Consider the following 21,859-nt stretch of genomic DNA (forward strand, 5'->3'; position numbering starts at 1 on the left):
GTATCAGCTTCATAACAAAAGCTGATATATCACACCTTGTGCCACATTTAAACCTTAGCGACAGCAGGCCTGAGCAGAGAAAAAGAGAAACTGTTAAGTGGAGTGATTACACCCCAGGCTGCTGTGTAAGAATTCATGTCTTAGCAGGTGTAAAGAAACATCTAATGAAACTATATGACTGGAGATAATGTCAAGGCTGCCGGTACAACCTCCTCCATACTGGAGTTTGTGAATTGGACATTGCATACTGCAGAGAATAAGAAGTGATGATGTTTTCTTACTTCCTCCAGTATTGTTGAAGGAAGTGAACTGTATATTATTTTTTCTCAGACTATCTGACAGGCAATAGTACAGTCTATTCATGTTTAACCGGATAATAAAAAAAGAGCAAATTGTTATAAACTATATATGCATGTTGTAGGTAATGTGTTACACTATGTACATTTTATCCAGCAACAGTTACTGCATACCCAAGGCTGTGTAGTGAACCACTCCACCCATTGATGCTGTGTGATTTAAACCTATTCGACTGAAAACTAATTAGTTTATGTAATAAGAACTTCTGTTACTCTCTCAGTTTTGGGCTAAAAGTCAAAAGAATGAAAAGTATTTTTCTCTCAGTTGGATTCAGAGTAGACATGTCAGGTTGGGCTCTGCAACAGTCAGTCACCGTTGCTGTTATCAAGCAAGTTTTTGATGACCACTCCAGTCCTTATTAATTGGTACTCCCACGGGCTGGCGTCTTGTTCCAAGAGACACCAGAAAATTCAGTGTTGGACAGAGAAAAACTCGGGACAGTGACAGCGAGGGCGATGTCATAAGTGAGCAAGAAGCCAAGCTCTGAGTTTAATCAGCGCTGGCGTAGAGGCCGACCTGCTCGTAACAATTACAGAGGAACACGGTTGCAATGCATTGTAAAAGAGAGACGTCCTGCCGACTGTGTCTCAGCTGGCATTTTGGTGTGTCCAGTCAGTCAGAAGTTAAAGGCACACACTGTAACTGATATGCATTCAGGACAAGAGGGAGAGGTACAAAGAGCACAAAAGCAGATGTGACATCTTCCCAGATGTCTTTTTGAAATCACTATTAGTTTGTATTGCTATTGGATACAGGCTCCATCCAAAACAATCAGATATGGGCAGAACATTGGAATACGGTGGAAGATTATCACAGTGAACTTATGGCCTCTTTTTGTGCCTATTTCTATGATTTTCTGTCAATGTTTATGAAACTGTCTTCATGAAGATGAAACCTTTTGTGTTGACAGTCACAGAGTGTATTGAGCCTCAGCTGCGGTTCTTGCAGTGACATAGCATGGGACAGACTGACAGCACTGAGAGGCAGCATCTGTGATTACTGTCTTCAAAGACATTTTCAAAAAATCAGCCTCACTGTTGGATCCACCTGGTGCTCTAGTCCTGTTCTGTTTTATTTCCTTTGGAGTTTTTAATGTTACCCAGCATGGCATTATGGAAAAGGGCAACCTCAAAGCCCCCCCCCCCACCTCCACCAGCAGGATGGCCAAGCCGTGCTCTACACCTCAGTAGGAGCCCTAACCCGGCCTGCTTGTCAGTGGCTCAAAAGATGCATCTTCAATACTGCTGAGTTGAAAGAAAGAGCACAGCATATGTTTTATTTTTTTATTTTATTTGTTTGTTTCAGTCAACAACTCTCACACTGTATAGTTGCTTTCGGATCTGTGTTTAATATTTCATACTTTTATGGATAGCACAAGATCAGCTGTTTTAAAGTTGTTGAGAGTGAAGAACAGTTCTGTGAAGTAACTCCTAAGCCTCGGATCTGCCTTAACGTAATTCGTGTCTGAAAAGTGAAAAACAATAGTTCCATTCTTTTCTATTTATTTATTCTTTTTTGTTTTTTTGCAAAAAAAACGTAAGTGTTTTTCTTCAACTTTCATTTTACAGTTTATGTAAAATCAGATTTCTTGTTCAAACAACAAGAATTTTTTAAAGCTATCTATAAATGTATAAAAGTGCACACAGAAGGATCAGATGGCAGGGAAAACAGATTATGTTGCAAGGCTCCCATGGCATAACCCCGGGCATTAATGTTAATGGAAAACCACATGACCTTGCACTGCCTCTGAGCGGCTCCATTTTAAATCCAATTGACATGGCCCAGGTCTAGAGGAGGCTGGAGAGACGTGATGCAGCCACCTGATACCCATGCATGAAAATAGTCTGTTTTTCTTTTTTTCTACTTTTCAGGGTATCCCAGGGGCCCCCGGCAAGGTTTCCTCTGCTCCCTGAGGTGAACAGGGGAAGGCGGCACTGAATGTGGAACAGCAGTTGCTGTAATAGTTACTGGAATACGCATGTCTCATGCCAAATGCCATGTGATCCCAACACCGAGCAGGATGGCAAAGCTTAGCTTGCACTGCTTTAACATTCCAGTCAAGGTATGTTGATGTACTTATGCTGAAGAGACAGAGTACCCCTTGTTTTCTGGGGGCATATTGTACTTAAGGTTGTATAAAATCACTGTGATGGAGTAGGCTTTGCCAAGTATTGCTTTCCAATGATCTTCCTACTCTGAGAAGAATGGAAGGGATAGTGCCAACACAACACAAACAGGCTTTGTTGAAGGAGCTTTACACACACAAATGAAAAAAAAGGAAAGTCAGGATAAAGTAACATCCAGTTTTCCCCACAAACATCCAGTGGAGGATTTGTATTCAAATATGGTGCAGTTCCACTGTGCTCTGAGGGTCATCAGCACAATTTAATTACATTAAGAGACAGCTAAATTGGACTTTGCAAACAGACAAGGCTTAAGGGATTACTGGACCTCTGACAGAGAGATCAAATTTTACCTTTGAGCATGAAACAATATGCCCATTTCCTGGCAGGACCCATGTGGAGAGAGATAGAGGGATGAGGACTTGGATGGGGCCAATAGCCACATGATTAATTTTATTCTATTTATTCTAAACTAAATGGCCTGCATGTACAAAAACATAGTATTTCACAATAAACTTGACAGAATTACAGTCAAAACAACAAGCTTCTGTGCACCTAAAGCTGTTGTTTATCTTGATCACTTTACCTCCACCTCCTCTGTGCTTTCCCCAGTATCTCCCAATGCCTGCATGTGCATGTTTTATCTGCGTGTCAGCTTATACTGTTTATTAAAACTGCTTGAAGGCACATTACTTCAGAGGTTTATTTCCTCTGCACCTGCCATCTTACTATATACAGTAGCATAAATGGAGGGGAAGCATGCCATGCATGACTACTTCTTAGTAACAGCAGCAGTAGTAGACTTGACTGGGCTATATCATAGGATTAAATGTATTATGGCTTTCAAAGGGAAGAGGTGTTGATGATAGGTTTTTTTTCACTTCATTCATACAAAGTCAATGGAGACTGACATTTTCAGACCTTGGCCTTTAACTATGCCAACGCCTCCCTCTACAGTTACAGTACCTGTCAGCCACACCAAGTACGAAAATAAATCAAGGGTATTGATGATATGTTCTTTGCTAGATGTTTTTTTCAACACCCACCTTTGCCAACTAGTTAACTGTGAAAATAAACAAAGCCAAGACACTTTAAGTTTCATCAAACCTTCAAAGATACATTTTTTTGCCCACCTAGAGGCAGCAGAAACAAGGTGTAAACAACACTGACATATAAGGACCCCTTAAATAGGGATGATGACCTAGCAAACAGTTGCCTGCAGATTGATACTGAAATATCGATACTTCCGGCTCCAAACGTTTCGGTTCTAGGATTGATTCTCACACTAAAAGATCGATACCTTAACTCAGTAATTTCAGGGTAAATGTGTCTTTTATCATCAACAGGGACACAGTAGAAAAGTTACAATGCTATCACCACGATGGGGTCTAAATAATACCTGGTTGATAGGAACTACTTTTCCTTCCGCCTGTCATGAGCCACTGAACAGTGTTGACACTGAAGATGGCTGAGCGCAAACAAAGTCGTGTGTGGAACTTCATTGACAAAAAATGTGAATCTGGAATGTTTTGTAAAAAGGTTGAGGTAAGCATTTTCAAGTGAGCCTGATTCAGATGCTGAATTGTCAATTAACATTCAACTTTAAAGTTTCTTGGTCTGTAGGACATCTTCTTTTGATCTATTGAAAGTGCTAAATGGTGCACTGAATGTATTTTAATTATTTTATTTTTTAAAGTATAAGAAAGAGTAGTATGATGTCTTATTTGGAATGGTTACAGCCTACTTATTATTTCCCTTCTGAAAATATTAAGCTTTTATACAAAGTATCGCCTCGTATCGTATCGTATCGTATCGTATCGTATCGAATCGTATCGTATCGTATCATATCGTATCGTATTGAATCATATCATATCGTATCATATCGTATCATATCGTATCGTATTGTATCGTATCATATTGTATCGGCGATACCAGCCTTGGTATTATTTGGTATCGGATCGGAAAGGAAATCAGTGGTAAGGCACATCATTACTATCTACACTCCAACAGATAACAGTCCAATATCACCTCTATATTTAGCTCTATTTTGATCTCCACATGATTTTCGCTGTGTGTCATCAGCTGTGCCCAGACCTCACCATTACATCGCAAAGCACGGCTCCTGTCACTTAGCTTGACAACAAATAACTTTAAAAAAAAAAAACTATAATATGAGAATATGATATAACACAATCACGTGTCTGGAATCTTCTACCAGTTGTTGCTGGGATCTGCAATTAGAGAACACAAGTCTATTTTCACATCCTTATTTCTAATTACATTAGGTAGGTGTTATGGCACTTAAGTGCTGAATAGGCCGCTGTAGCTTTCGCCAGTGTAATTTACAGCTGCTCGACACTCTGAGCTGTTGACACCTGCACGCTGCAGCTGGATGCTGATGGGTGTAGCAGCATAGTGGAGTGAAAAAAGCATGCAAAACTAATTTCTTTAATTACAAGTGGCATATTTTATTTAAAAATATCAACTGAGAGCCATCAAAACATCAGAACAGTTTTTTTCCATTTAAACCAACATGTTTTGACAAGCTACTGCTGTCAGGTTGTGTTTGTGACCCGCAGGTTGCTTATCTCAGAGGTGAGTGAGGCTCAACATAATCCAAGATCCCTGTCCAAAGTGCTCAGGTTTTACTTTTCAATGTATACTACACTATATACATATCGTGTTACAATAATTTGAAATAAAATAAAAGATTAAGATAAATAGAAAGTATGGTTTGTGTGTTGTGTAGACCCCCTCGCCAAAGCCAGCTGAGGCCAGCAGTGCCAAATGCTTCTGTTAAAAGCACTGAACAAATTGCGTGTTATCAGGGCACTTGTTCACCAACACACTGAAATGGGGCAACTACTTTGCCTCTTCTCCTCCATTTATGGATTACTGTGTTTTGGGGTATGTGATGGGGACACACACACACAGACCTTCCACTCACCAGAGCAGTTGGTCCTCACTCCCATACTCATCTGAAAAATGCCTGCAGGTGTAAATTTGTGCAGACAATTTATCTGAGCTGCTCGCTCTTCAGGTGTCTCCTCTCCCTGAGAAACCGATTGCCGTTTCGCCAATTGTCCTTAAACAATTACTTGGGAGAGATCAGGGGGAGACTGTTGCCAGTTAAACTGCAGTTTTCTCAGCTACCATTGTGCAGGATATCTAAACCCTGGGATACAAAGCTCTCAAGCGCACTGCTAGCCAAATAAAGAGGTGGAGAGGGAGGGGGAGGCAGATAAAAGCTGACACCCAATGTATTATAACTCGGCTCTATTAGATATGAGCTTCTGCTGGGGTGAAGCACCATAGCTTAAGGCACAGATACTGCTTGCTCATTGTGCTTTAGCAAAGGGGCTGGGAAGACTGTGTAGCCACTGTGTTCTGTGTACAGCAAACAGTCTCTCATGCATGATTTAGTAAACTAGAATTCTTACTAATACTCAAATAGTGAAATAGCAGGCTAGATAAAAGGATGTGCTTAGGCTGCAAAACTTATCCTAAGACATACACTGTATGCTTGAAAAATGGCTGGTAATCAAAAGACAGAGAAATAATCACAGAAATGCTGCTATTTCCTTCATTTTCAGCATTTATTCAATTTTTTCTGACAACACATAAATTCTCTATATTCCACATACTGTGTACACTTAGACATCTGCTTTAACATTTAACACATGGACATATTTTGTTTTCTGGTTAATAGCATATTGTGGTGTACTGTGTAATTATACCATAATGAATAATTCTGCATATAATAGGCTGCTTACCCAACGATTACTTTGCGATTACCTTGAAAAAAAAAAGGGATGGTTTTATTTTACAGCCTACATACCCAGGACTAACACTAGAGTAAGAGAGCTTTTTCCCACACTTTCAGTGATTTGTTGTGGTGGTACTGAAGGCCATTACTTTAGCTTGAATCTCTCATGCTTGCCACACTACTGTTCACACCGCATGTTGTTCAGTAAACCGCAATAAAGCTTAATGCTCAGTATTCAGATCCTTAATTCTTTATGATAGAATGATATGACAGGACATCAACAACAACACTGGTTTAGGTTCTTCTCTAGCATCAGTTTTAATCAATAGATGGATGTCACATTGTTCCCCAGTACTTCAGCATCATTTTAAAAACACATGCACGAACATAATACATAGACACATAACTACTTAATAGCTACAGCTACAGTTGTAAAGGTACACAGCTCTCTCCAAGACTAGCTTAACGTATTGTTCCCACACAACAATAATGTACTGTATACCATATTGATAATTATTGATGAGTATTGATAAATAATGTTTACAATGTAAGTTCCAAGACAGATTTTTTTGTATATCATCACTTTGAAATATATGATACCTGAACTAATTCCATTGCCATATTGGCACTGTTACCCTGAATTTCCTGTGTTGTTATCCAGTAACAATATTGCTATACCCTGTAATTGTTAAATAGGTACTTAGTAATTTACACACTGCTATTACCCCTTATTACCTAAAGCCTTGTTTTGTTATGTTTATAGGCCATGGAGACCCAGTATTTTATTGATACCCAATATGTGCTTAATAATTAAAGTAATCTAAAGCATTATGGAATGTCCCTGATATTTCGCATTCATTCAGTACTTTTTATTATAATGCAGCACCACTACAAACTACAAACTCAATAATAAATATAAGATGATTTAAAGTCTCTAAGCTTAAGATATACAGAGGTACAATTTATGGCAGATCTGTTGTTGTTGTCCTGGATTGCATTAAATTCTGCAAGTGTTCCTAATATTAGCACCGACAAGCTCTGCTGCCACCTGTAAGTTACTGTACTTCTAGGTACCACATATCAGATCAGAGTCATATATTCTCTGCCACACTGGATCAATGTGAGCTGGAGGGAATCTGTGTACCAGGGTCATACTCATGTACTTTGCTATAGAGGGAAAGAGCAGTCCTGCCATCTTGGCATCTATATGAGAATCAGGATTTAGTTCTGCCTTGACCAGGTACATTCTAATGTAAACATCATCAATGGGATGAATAGTAATAGACTGAGACATCTTGTATATGACCAAAGCTGTGTAGCCAGACAACCAGAAGCCCTCACCACCACAATCCTGGGGGTATGAATCTGACTCATGCACCTATACTGGAATAAAAATACTTGCTCTGTGTTGATGGACCCCATATATTGGATCAGATGGCCAATCAGAGGTGCTTGCTTCCATCATTGTCCTTAAGGCTTTGGAGAGATTTGACCCTATTGTCTGTGTTGGCAAAGACATCACCATCACCACTTAGGAAGAACAGAACATGCGGACAGTTGCTTTCCAGCCATTCTCAGAAGTGTATCTGTGCCAAGGTGAGGTTGGAGAATGAGTCACGAAAGGCCCTTTGGAAAATGTCATTGTGCTCACGTTGCTCCATTTTGAGGAGCTTGTTCAGTCTCTCTTTATCAAAACCAATATAATATTTACTGACCAGTAGAATGAAGACTTATGCAGATCCATTAGGTCCTCCACATTTGTCCCAATTATCCAGAGGTGTGGGAAGCTGGCGAGTTTATGGTAGAGAAAATCATGTATACCAGTTTGTTTTGTGGGAGGCAGTTTTTAGGGGTCTCTGTGGTGGGTAGCTCTTCTCCGCTGCCATTGCTTCTCACACATATTTGGACAACCCTGCATCATAACCAACATACAGGGTGCTCTGATAGACTTCAAATGTTCTCTGCTGCCTTGAAAAGTTGACACATAATTCAAGCAGACCACAGCCTGTTCTCTGCTGACATATACTGTATGTGGCGAGACTGCATCGTGGTTTTGAAGTCACTGTGAAATTTTTCTGTATTAAAACTAAAACCAGAATCTTTCCCTAATCTTAATGCTTTTATTGCCCAACCCTAACTACATGAGTCCTGGTCTCTGGTGTGACATTTGTGCTCATTGTACGTCCGCCATCCATCCCAACCACCTCCTGTTGACTCAGCTGCCATTAATAAAAGCAGCGCTTTCTCTGATGTTTCACTTCCTCAAAACTCTGCAGTGACAAGACAAAACCGTATTCTCATCAACTTATCTCATTATGACATAAATTAATATATTGAAGACTAATGATAAAGTGTCATGGGTTTTAGGTAAATAGCATTATTAGTAGCACTATGGTCTGAGCTCACTGTCACACCACAACAATGAAGCAGAATTTCCCAGTTAACGGTTATTTCCTAAAAGCACAGCAAAATACAAATGAACAAACATCAATGGAAATTGAATGCTGATTTCAAGCAATTGGAGAACTGTCTGACTGTTTCTTTGTGAACATCAAGTCCTCCAACGATAAAACAGGTTGTTTGTCATTGCCTTCCAATATGACGCACAAATGTGATCAGATCCAAAAGATAACTGTCAGAAATGACTAATTGGGTTTATTTTCCTCTTTCTTTTCTAATCTACCAATGTTATGGTCGAGGTTTGGTTACTAAGCAACTAAAAGAGGTGAATGTGGTCTGAAAAAACTGTTGGTTAAGTTTAGGAAAAGATTGTTGGTAGGAGATTAAATGACAAACCATGTAGTTGGCCCATGCTCTCCAGAACAAGCGTTTTCTGATCTGAAGCCACTAATGACCGGACGACATCATCATTTAAAAAATAATTTCACCTGTCTTTCTTCTTTGCTCCTGACTGACTGATAATTACTACAGTTGTTAGAGGGCTTTGCCTGGCTGTAAGTGCCACTGTCACAGCAATGATTGAACCGTGTCGGTGACTGCTTTGCGCAAGTACAAGTTTAAATGAAATGTTTAGCTTGGCTGGCCTGAAGGACAAATATGACATTCAACACTACAAAACAACGTACTATTACTACATTATTCAAAAGTATATCTATAGGCCTACTGTTAATATACTTTTTAACTACAATATTATTCCTTTAAAACTATAAATAATGATTTAAATGTATTTTACATATACATTTACTATTTCACAAGTTCTAAATTAAGTTTCATAAATTCTAAATCTTGACAAATAAATGAGTCTGATACAGGTAACTCCGGCTCCTAATGATCCTTTGAATCCTAACAACTTTGTCATATTAAGATTTTTTTCTGCAAAGCCTCTCAAGGTTGAAAGTTTTGGTTTTGAGTGGGATATTTCAATTCTTGGCTGGATTTCCATTAAATAAGGCAGAGGAATTCATGTCCCTGCAGAATGAAGTATAGTAACTTTGGTGATCCCCTGAGTTTTCATCTATCTTTCATCTATCTTGGTCAAGATTTCAATTTGTGTAATATTTTGTTTCTGGAACAGTAAGCAAACATAAAAAAAAAAAGACTTTAGTCCTTATGTGACATAAAATGAAGCCAAGAAGGAAATCAACAAATTCACAATCTCAAAGAAAACACTGAGCTAAAAAAGGATTATGACCTTTATACAAACAAAATTATTTGATAAAAACAAATACTTTAAGGAGCAGAATGAATTTAAGGCTTAACTGGAAAAATGAATTAATTAGACAGTGTGTTATATAATCCTCTTTAAGCAAAATGTATTTCCATTTTAAACCATATGAAACACTTCATATACTCAGAGGAGGACTGACGAAAATTCAATAAATATTTTTATTAAAATAAGGCAAAAAAAATTGTGATATGTGAGTTAAATCTATGTATGTACCAGATATGTTTATCAGGCCAATCATCTCCTTCACTAAGTATTTCAAGATGAAACTGCATAAGATGCCTCATTAATTACTGTAAGTATCAGAAAAAAAGTTGCAGTGATCTGAGAAATTCCCCATTAAAACCTCTTTATGTTCATTTCCAGGAGAGACCTGGATTATCAGCACCTGAAGAAGTTGCTAGACATTAAAACTGAATCCAAATGAAATGCAATGTTATAATCCAAACATCCACATCCTCTCTGCTGATTAAATAACATCTCAGCTTGCTTTATTCTTAATGAGTTAATGCAAGTTTGTAAAAATATAATTGTCTCATTTTATATACAGTACTTGAATAATAAAATCAGTTTTTCAATTTGCAGTGCCATGCAATTCACAGAAACATGCAGCATTAGAATAATTACCCCAACATACGCGTAGATCAGTGTGAGAGCCTGATGAAAGATCCCTCTGATAGTCAGTAGGCAGTTTGTGCAGATTGCTATGGCAGTTAAGATAAATGTTGCCACAGGGTTTCTCTGGAATATATTCAGTCCTGGGTTCAACCAGTCAGGCAGTTTCTATGTCAAGCTCCCAACACGCTGCATGATTCAGTTGGTTTGATGTTCAGTAAGAGGTGTGAACTGGTTCACTTACAGTAAAACTTTGTGAGATTAGAACAGTTGGAATTGGCTGGGAGTGAAACACTGCCTGGAAGTCAAAGCTCGAGGGAGTGTGTGATTGTATATTGTAGTTTATACAATCCACGCTGCGTCTTTCTGTCGATCTTCTGACGTCTTCTACAGCTCTATTTTTATGAGAAAAATTTCCTGACGCAAGTGTATTCAGTGTGTCTAAACAAATACTAAATACCTACATTAGAAAAACAACAATGTAGCTGCCACAAAGAGATATCATTAACCGGAGGAAACAGAAAGGCATCAAGGCTTTTTCAGTGCCTCCTCTAGTTTTTTATTCTATCAGCCATCTTATAACTCTTAAAGTTGACACAGAAGTTTTGCTTAACACACACTGAAAGCAGCGTGTGGGAGTGGAAAATGTGGATGGCCTCAAAAGATGAAGACCTATTTACATCATGCAGTAACTAAAATTTTCAAATAGAAATCCCACACAAACTGGGGTTCTTCTGAAAAACATACATCATCTTTTTCATTGGTGTCCAAATGTGCAACATTAAATGAGAAGATCCCTCAAATGAGATGCTTATATGCTCACTTCATAGTGTTGGAAATTATTTAAAATGTTATTATATAATTCACAAATGCTTCATTAGGGTTCACAAATATGAAAATTTAAATAAAATATTCTTATAATTGCTTTGTACAATTTCAAAGTGCATAATCAAGAATTAACGGAAATCAACAATTGTTTATATGTGGCTTGTAGTTTTTTTATATAAATGTATGAATAACTATTTTAATATATGTACATATTGGCCGAGTAACATAAATGTATTTAAAACTACATGAAATTATGATCACAACTATGTTATACTGTGCTATCAAACTTTCAATAACTGTTTATCTACCAGTTATGAATGCATCATAGGAGGAGTTACAGACACTAACAGTTAAAATTGTCCTTATAAAGTGTTTACAATGACATTAGTGGGCAATAAATCATCTCTGGAAAGTTAAATACTGCGTATAAATGCAAGCTGAGAGTGTTAAAATGAAGTGTCAGTGACAAACCATTAATTATACACTCAATCACTCATCAGTCGGTCTGAATACAGCACAGATCTTGCAACAATTGGAGTGCTTGATACAAAATCCAGATAAAATGCCACATGCCTGTACCTTATTCACAGTTTACTACAAACAACAGTAAGTGTAACATATCTGATACTGCAGCGCTTACCAATTACCTCTAAAGCCACAACTGGGGAATCACTCGGCTCCAGATTCCATTTAATTAAAATGAATATGATTTATATCAGATTACACAGCTAAAAACATGTCAAAGGGCGTAAGAAACACCAGCAGGCAAACTATTATGCAGATTGCATACAACGCCCAAATTAGCCAAAAGCAGGTGAGCAGTAAAATTACTTCCCAGTCTGTTGAAAACATCATAGTGTAAGTTTGTCCTCCTACCAAAGCCGTGTATGCACAAAGCTCTGCTGTGCAATGAGGGACTCACTTTAATTTTTTTCCTGGAAATAAAATTCAGTAAAATTAGATCAAGTTGAGATGGTTAAGATAGAAGATAAAATTAACCTGTTTGCTTGTTTGACTGGACTCTGCTGCTGTGATGTCACTGTGTTTCCAGATCTCAGCAAACCCTTTGTTGAGCACCACATTATCATAACTGAAATTATAACCAAAACTATGAAAATGTGTGTTGATGGACACAACAGGGGCCAGAGAAAAGTCACAGACTTCGGCGGAAATGTCCAGCACATTTCCTCCATCTTTACTTTCCCTCCCAGGGTCAACAGGGGTGGCCAAAGTTTAGGCAAACAGATTCATCGTCCTTTTACTTCCATTTTATCAGTGTAAATAAAGCACAAAAAGAAAGAACGTCGCAAGCTCGGTGGAGATTTCAGGTTATTATTTAAAGTCTCCCTTGGCACTGCTGACGATGATCTGTGCTTTTATTGCCCCCCCCCCGCAGATGTAGTCCACTAGTATAGCAGCTCATGCTTTCATATCTGATCTTCAGCTGCATCTGCTTCTCGTTACACACGAAAATTGTAAATATGAAAAGACCAAGTTGGTGTTATCCTCGAATGCATGAACCAGCTACTTACAACTTCTTACGGGTCTTGGTCGGATATTTGTCATGAATATTAAATAGTGGTTGTGATGGTGTATAACTGTACGTAATGTGTGTGTCTGCCTTGTGTGTGTGTGCTGCTGTCTGTTCTACGTGGCTGCATCACCGTGAATGGCCTTTTTCTCACCTGACACTGCGCCTGAAAGCATCTGACAATCAGGGGAATATTAGAGGGTTGGAGGGATTCCACTCTGGCTAAGTGGCTCTTATTGCTGTGGAGTGTGACACTGCTCTGATATTCATAATGATTCACAGTGCTGTTGACACACTGTAGTGGCGATACTCAGCGGATTGCAGCTTCTCTGACTGTGCTGATGAGGGTTTTATCTCTAGAGAGCCAGCTGGACCAGTTCATCAGCTTGTTCTTTGATCATCACAAGCCCATCACAAGGCCCTCGTTTCCTCGCTCACTGATTTATCACAGGTAAAAACGTTCATACAATAAAATTTCCTGTGAACTTCATTATGGTTGTTAAAGAGTATTATCCAAACAGACTACATGAAAAAAAGTGTAATTTCTGAAATCAAAATGAGGTGAATATCACAAATGATGGCTACAAAACAAAAATACTGGAAGTCATTGTCAGGGGCTGGTCCAACAACAGCAGCAACATGCAGCTAATGCTGTTCTCGTGTAGGTGGAAATGTAGAACAAGCCAAAGAGCCGCATAAACAAGCAGCTGATCTCTTGTTTCTGAGACACGAAGCAGCTTAGTTTTACATGCTTAGGACACTCGTCCATCACGGCTGCTTAAACCCCAATCTCCTTAATGCTGAGAGCCAAGCAGAGGACATCGGGTCGCTTTATGAGGACAAAGGTTTGACTCATTTGGAAATTGAATGTACGCAACCTCTCTCTATCACGGTGGAAACTCTGACCACGAGGCCACTGAGCTGACATGAAAGGGCAGCATTCGTGGAACAAATGTTCTCTGATTAAACATGGATTCAGCACACACTAAAGAATATCTAAACACACACACACATACACACACACACATATGCATCTTTTTCACTTTTTCTTTGGTTGTTAAAGTGACAGTTTGGGTTATGTGAGGTGGGGTTGTGTGAGGTAATTATACATAGTCAGTGTATTACTTACAGAAGATTCAATGCAATGTACTGCTATCACTTTCATGCATGCATGTGTGTGTATGTGTGTGTGTGTGTGTGTGTGTGTGTGTGTGTGCATCCAGCATGTGCATTTGTGCATCTATGTGTGCTGTAATTTCTTGTGTTGTATGACTGCTTTTATGCATGCATATGCATTATCTGTCTGCTTGTATATTTTCAGTAAGTTATGCATGTGCTTATACTGTATGTACCTACAGAAGGCCTAGGTGTGCTAACATGTGCATTGCTATTCATTGCCATCCATTCACTGGCTCAACCGTGTTTATGTCTGTCTGTGTGTGTGTGTGTGTGTGTGTGTGTGTGTGTGTGTGTGTGTGTGTGTGTATGAATGCATGTGTGTGTCTACAGAAATGTTTTTTCTTCTGTTTTTGTGTGCATACATTAGTTTAATTGTTTCTGTGTGATTGTGTGTTTTCTTATGACTATGGATTATTTAGCTAAATGTATATATACTGTACATTTTGCAACTATAAGGTAAAGGCATAATCTCAGATCAGAGTCAACAAGAGGGAGTGAGGAGTGAGGGAGCAATGACTGTAAGAGACTGTCAGGGGTCACGGTGGAGAAGGAGTGACGACCGTTCAGTTTATATATGGACATGGACCGAGGAGCTGGAGCTAACCAGCCATGAAAAGCTACTGTCGCACTTTACTTTTCACCACTGTTAAGACAAGGAGTCTGACAGAGCTTTGACAGTTACTATAGAAGCATATTTATGTCCCTATGAGAGAGTCACTGCGGATACCTGTGCTGTAGCTGAGCAAGCAGCTCTACTACAAGAGGCTTTCCATTGTGTGTGTCTGTGGAGGAGTGTCAGTGCATCACCGTAGCCCTGCTGTTTATCACGGTTCACAAGATCAAATGTTGTGTTAAATGCCACTGTAGGAGAATATCTGCCTTGCTAATGCTAACATCAGCAGCTATGCGTGAGAGACACAAACCGATGTTACAATTTGCCAGTTCCGCTTCTTTTGCTTGGCGCAGTGACTGCTAACACAGTCGGAAGGGCCACCGGTTGAAACCGACCTCCACACACTGTCACTGTTAGCTGTTTTTTACACACAATATGAATTTATTTGCATCAACTTCATAAGCCAACAAAATTTTGTGTTGTGATTATGTGTGCATCGCAAAAAAACATTTAGGCTTTAGTACCTCCTTAAGTTTTGTGGGGGTTTTCATAATATTTAGTTTTTTTGTTATAATAGACATAAGGAAACACTTTGCAGATAGGCTACTTTAGAAAGGAGAGATGATGTGGGCTGTAGCTGCTCTACCTGGCTGTGGTGGTTAAAGATGTGGCTGTGGATATGGTTATTGTGGATATGGCTATGGTTCCATATGTGGTTGAATCTCTGGTGCTATGCATGTGGCAGTACAGTAGCTGTATTGTGGTTACTTTATTATCAATATTAGCCAAGAAAGCATTGTTAAGCCACATGGGATTTGAATATGTGCTGCTTCTTTCAGATATAACAGATGTGTTACCAGTACACCACAGGAGTTCAGGCGTACACCAGCTTCAATACAACACTCAGTCAGCACAACCATGTCATCTCCCTGCACACACTCACAAACCCTGCACGTAGTGTGTGTGTCACAACCATGATCACAACAATCAAAGCAGAACCATGGCTACAGCCACAGTCAGCAAGAGCAGCGGCCAAAGGTGTATTGTCCCATGACTGGAGTCAGAATCACAGCTACAGTCTGCCAATCAGCCTCTGCAGCAGTGACTCTGAACCCAGTGTGGAGAAGTGGATTAACCAGCTCTGTTTGTATGTGTGTATGTATGTATGTATCTATTGATCTATCTGTTTAGCTGCGATGATAGAGACTTGCAACAGAGCAGCCAAGGCTGAGGGAAGGGTTGTGGTTCAGCATTTTATCGTATCTGAAACCAATTTCGAATCCGCTTATTGAATCCAAATCCTTTCAAATCCCTCAAATCTTTTTAGGTAGCTTGTTTGTTGAGGAGTGAAGACATCTATTAGTTAAAAATGACTGTTTGTATTAGACATCAGCAATGTAATAAAACAAATGTTAACTGTTTTGTGTAACAAAAGGTAAAACTTAAAATTTAAGAAGCATAGCTGTTAATTATATAAATATAAAAATAATGGTGATTAACTATTAACTATCGAGCCTTACTCATGGACATTGTTCTGGGCTGTCTGGGTGTAGGGCATTCACCACATGTGTTGTGTCTGCTCTGTGACATTAATTTACCCTGTCCTGACTCTTTTTTGCCTTTGCTGAGAGGGAAAACACTTGCTCCTCGCTGGAGGGCTGTGCTGCAGCTGTAGAAGATGAAGATTTTGTTGTAGTTGTACAATTATCAAGTGTTTATCGTGTGTTTTTGCATTTTCTGCTGAAATGTGTTAGATCAATAAAGAAAAAAATGAAGTTTTTAGTCTCAGAGCTTTTTAAGGACTTTTCCATGTTCAGGGACACAAAAAAATGGGCCTGAGTTAAAAAGTTAAAATATTGGAACAAAATATCTGTGCCATTTGGGAAAGCATCGGTACAAGTATCATTGTAAGGTGAACTTTACAATATTTCATTTTAGGGCAAGTAGAGACTAACCTGGGCCTTGTTGCTGGACCATCTCTGACAGATCCTGCTGGTGGATGAAGAGAACCAGACCTCCAGCAGCGAACAGCAGGAGGAACCAGAGGGAACAGGGCAGCCTCCTTCTCCGTCCACGCAGGGAGTCCACCACCATCTTCCACTTCATCCACAGCATGATGTGGCACAGTCAGATGCTAATGCAATAAGTTCTGGAAAAAATCAAAGAGAGCGGGAAATGGGAGGAAGAGGGGGGGCAAGACATGGACAAAAGTAGAGTGAGCAAAACAGGCATTTCAATTCTCTGCGTCAATACTGCAAGGCAGAATTTGTACTGTAGTAAATGGCAATAGTGAATGGCAATGGTGAAATATAACAAATATATAAATATAATATTTACTGAAATACTGTAGTTAAGTACAAATACTTGAGTAACTTCTTTTTATGGTACTTTTTACTTGTAGTTTTACTTCACTATGTTTCTTTGATCATTTAAATTAGGTATATTCCAGATTAAGATTTCACATACAAAACACATGATCACCTTCTAAAATATGATACTACACCTCAAACAAGTACAATAAAATTCTACTAACAGATTAATCCATTAGTATTATAATTCACTTAATAATCTATCATAGTAAAAAATTCACAAGGTCAATTTTTCAGAATTGTTACTTTTTTTGACATTTTAAAGGTCCCATATTGTAAAATATGAGACTTCCATGTCTTTTTCTTTTAATCATAAAGCAGGTCCAGGTTCTATATTAATACAGTGAAAATATTAAAGCGCTCAGTCCACAGAGAAATGCACACAGCCTGTATTCAGAAACTGAGCCTTAAAACAAGCCATCAAGACTTCTGTAAATTTGTTATGTCACAACAAAGCAGTCACGGCTCTCAGCCATGTCTCTCTCTTCTGATTGGCTCAGCATCCTGCTGTTGCTAGAGCTCCAGAGAGAAGCCTGAAAGACGAGATGTAAAACTACACTGAGATAGTTTTTGGGACGTAAAACCACAATGGTGTCTTCTAATGGATATCAATACTTGAAATAAAACATTTACAACATTAAAATTTCTACTGTTACTCAAGTAAATGATCTTAGTACTTGCTGCTCTGAACTGATTCTGATAAATGGATGCTGGATATACATATAATGAAAATGACCTCGGATCATAGTAGTAGTTCTTGATATGCAGAAAAAAAATATTGCCTGAAATGAACACAAGACAGAATCCTGTCATATTGAACATGACTATAGTGTTTGTATCAGTATTAGGTCTGGTCTCAGTGTGTGCATCAGCAGCACAGCAGTTCACTCTAGGCTACAGACTCGCAGGAGGACTAAATATGCCACTGTATGTTATTTACTGAAACCCAACACCTCAGTATATTTTCATTAGAAAGAAAAACCCATGAAGTCTGACAAATTAAAGCTGTTCAGAGATTCAACATGAAAACAAGCTGGGCTAACAGCTAATTCCTCCAAATAAAGAAATCTGTGTTGTGTTTGTAAGGATACAGTATAGTAAACACTATTCCAGCTGGACTGGCATGAGTGCACACCAACTCTCAGCTCTGTTCATACAGCAGGAAGACCAAGTAGCATCTGTCTTCAAATTAATATGCAAATGAACTTCGGTGAGTACCATGTGTTGTCATCTCGGAAAATATATTCGGCTCAGTTTCAGTCATGTCAAGAACTCCACTTGCACAGCGCACCCTGTGCTAAAGCCAGAGGTTATAAATAAGCTGTGATTGAGTGTCAAATAACAAATGTGACGTTTTGTGGCGTTATGCCTGTATAGACAGTGATTCCTGTTTTAATGCCAACTTGTTTATACCAATGATAAATGACAGAGATGAACATGATCAGACCTGAAACTTTCAGTTCAACAGGATTTGCTGATGCATCACAGTTATAACAGTGCTCCACCCAGAGGAGGAATAGGAATAGGAATTTTTTTTTCTGCTTCAAAACTTTCACTGAAACTCTCTAGGTATGTCATATATAATAATCTCTTTTCATAGAAGTTACCTCAGGTTAAAGCTGTCTCTTCCTTTTATTAAATCTGTACAAATGTTTTTTTCTTTGGATATAAAGAATTGGAATTAATCTCGTACAAGAAAACTTGTACTGCAGTATAACGCAGTAAGCCCCAAGAGGCAGTGGTTCCACGTCATGCCTAACAACACCCTCAGCTGTTCTCAACCCAATGTAAACCACAGCCTCCTGTGGCTTATTGCTCATATAAAATGCTTATTTCATACACCTGGCAAGGTTTCATAAAATAAACACACAGCAACAAAAAATGCAATAATTTATTGATAACAAATAATCACTCTCCTGCTAAGCAATGGAGTTCTTCAGCGACATTTATCCGAATGGTTGCCAAGCAACACACAGACGCAGTGGAAAGCATGCATAAGGACTGGGGTGATTATTAATGTTTATCTGGATATCGCCATTTATTGCGCAGCTGTTGATGTAGTGTTCAATCATATTAGCGCTCCACTTGGCTGGTGCAGGGGTGTTTGACTCTGGACAGAAGCAGGGATATTGCTCCAGCATCATTCTCTTGTTTTATTTGGGCACCAGTAGGATTGCAGTGACGATTCACATTTCTGTCCCATCACTGATGCTGTAATAATTTTGATTTAATGTAGTAACAGGTGTTTGTTTATAGAGTTTTTTTACAACGGCTTTGAACGCAGCTCAGTCAGTCATAATCAAGCACTTCAACCATCACTTTTATAAATGCAAGTTAGTTATATGCTGTCCACTTTGCTATATCAAAGTGCACAACATCACAGCATTTGCTTTTGCACCAATTAAATTAGTGATGGAGATGTCAAACTATTAGGCCACCCTGAAACCCATTTATTCAGCTTTTTTTTAATGAAAACATTCAATTTCCATTTGAATGTTCTTTAGGTCATTCTGAAAGGAAACCATGCAGGCAAAGATACCCACTGAATAGAAAGTGCCATTAAAAATGTGCAAGAATGGATTTCTCAATACATAAGCATTATTGTCACGAACAGGCAACCTTTGATGCAGGAAGATGCATCTACTTTTTTATACTTATGTCTCGCTTCACCCTGTGATGACTGTACTCAAAAGTCCATTTCACCAGACGGATGAGTTTATTACTTCAGTTAAGTGCAATAGTCATAACAACCCCTGCACAATGAGAGTATAGCTTGAACAAAGGATATAATACAAATATTATGCACATGTTGTAGATACAATGTGTGAAGGGATCTCTGTGCATGTGGCCATGTTCATTGTTGTTGCCTAATGAGGATGTTGTATCCTCTGAGCTCAGTGAAGTTAATAACAAGTGCTGAGTTTTATCCTGCAGGAGCTATTTCACCAGAAATCTGATGAAATGTGGAAAAAAGAGGGATGCAATATTCTGTAAAAATCTTTATACTGCTCCATATGCATACATTTCAATCTTATTAATGCACTGTATATTCTATTGTTTTGCTGGCTGCACAGTTGCCATGCCAACCCAAGTGCAAACCAGGATGCTGCTTTTGCTGGCCACCATTTTAATCCCTATGAGTATACTCTACTTTGAGGAAAACTTTTTAATCAGTAGACATGCACTGCTTTCCGTTGTATTGAAGCCACAATACTCATGAGGGCGTTCTTTACTGGGATTATAGGGACTTTGGTCACTGAGCTGGTACAAAGCCAGTACCTGTTGTATCACCATCTTGTTCCTTAATCCTAGAAAAGTATGACATCTCTGCTGCTTCTACATTGGTTTGTAAATAAACAATTAGAGCCTTCATTACATCTATTGAGTGGATGCTGATTGCTGAGAAAATCATATTTTAGCTACATTGCTGGTAAGGTTTATCTTTGTCTACATATTTTTCCAGAATGAAATCCATCTTTCATTGCATGAGAGGACTGAAGTGATTGCTATGCAGTTGACTCAGTTTTCATCCTAAACTTTCAGAGTCATGAAAGCATTTAATGCAAGTTGGGGAGCTGAGACATTTAAAGATGTTATCCCTCCATTCTGCTTTACAGAGTTTGACCATGTCTTGGCACAGAACCACAGAATGTAACCTTATCACAGGAAATCATCCAAGTTTTTCACTTTCATTTCCATCTTTTCAGCTATCATCCCTCAGTTTCATCACATTACTTTTGTACAAGATATTGGGGTCAGGTAAACCTCTGGCTGTTGTTTCTGGTTATCGCTGATATTTTTGAAAGTGCATAAACTAGCATTCAGATTTATGCCCAAAGGTCGAGTGCAAGGAATGGCAATTGTGTACAGAGTCAGCAAAGTGTGAAAAGCATGCACTCATGTCAGTGTTGATTTCAGAGATTTGAAAAGACTGTCCTTGTTTTCCTGGCCTCAAGCGAGTGGCTGGTTTCAGCAGCTGCCTTTATATTATTAACCTGAGACTATGCGACACAAACCTCCGTACTGAGAAAATGCTGTGGACATTTCACTTTGTCTACTTCCACTCTTACTATAAGTTGAGTGTGTCTATCTTATTTATTACCAAAAACCTGGGCAACAAAACCACATAACACAGTGAGAATTAAAGACTGAGACAGGAAATGACAAAAAGACACAAAAGCGTGATTTAAGATCAACAAAGTAAAAACCAACATAGTATTTAGTGCTGAATTTATACATATTGTATAAACCAATACAACACAGTAGTTAATGAGATTAAATAGAAATGCATTTTAGAAGCACCATAAAAACAATCCAGCCAGTGTAACAGCATTAAAAGAGAAGTAATATAGTCTCTTCTCTTTTTTTCATTTTGGTTTTTGACTTTGGCTCCCTCCTCTGTGCAATTTTGAATTGGTGAATTATTTTCTGATTTATGACTGTTAGGAGACCATAACAGCTGTCCAAAGCAGTCTAAAGCTCAACTCTGGAATAGATCAATATTTCTTAAATAATCTGAGTAAAATTGGATGATCCCGCAACTGTGACTCTCAAAACAAAAGGTACAACAAGAAAGACATTCGTCCTAGTATAAACCCCTGGGGTACCCCATAATTTACCAGGAATGACAGGGTTCATCACCATTAAAAACAACCTTCTTTTCCTGGGCAACCAAGGCTGCAACGGGTGGATCCTTTGTGGCCCAACCTAACCCAATAATGAAAATAATATGGCAGCAAACAACACTGACAGAGCCCAAGGATTACACTTTTAAATGTAAGTATTGGGTTTCA

General features: G+C 38.7%; 1 protein-coding gene across 1 annotated transcript in view; it reads right to left on the bottom strand.

Moving 5' to 3' along the window:
* LOC130169158 (carbohydrate sulfotransferase 8-like) overlaps window positions 1-21,859 on the bottom strand; it is a 166,538-nt gene that overhangs the window by 108,945 nt on the left and 35,734 nt on the right. The window contains exon 2 of the mRNA XM_056375676.1: window positions 16,653-16,846. Coding sequence (XP_056231651.1) covers window positions 16,653-16,812 — 160 coding nt within the window. The 5' untranslated portion in view covers window positions 16,813-16,846. The remainder of the gene's footprint in view (window positions 1-16,652; window positions 16,847-21,859) is intronic.

The sequence above is a fragment of the Seriola aureovittata genome, chromosome 1 (genome assembly GCF_021018895.1).
Source record: "Seriola aureovittata isolate HTS-2021-v1 ecotype China chromosome 1, ASM2101889v1, whole genome shotgun sequence".
NCBI classification, from domain to species: Eukaryota; Metazoa; Chordata; class Actinopteri; order Carangiformes; family Carangidae; genus Seriola; species Seriola aureovittata.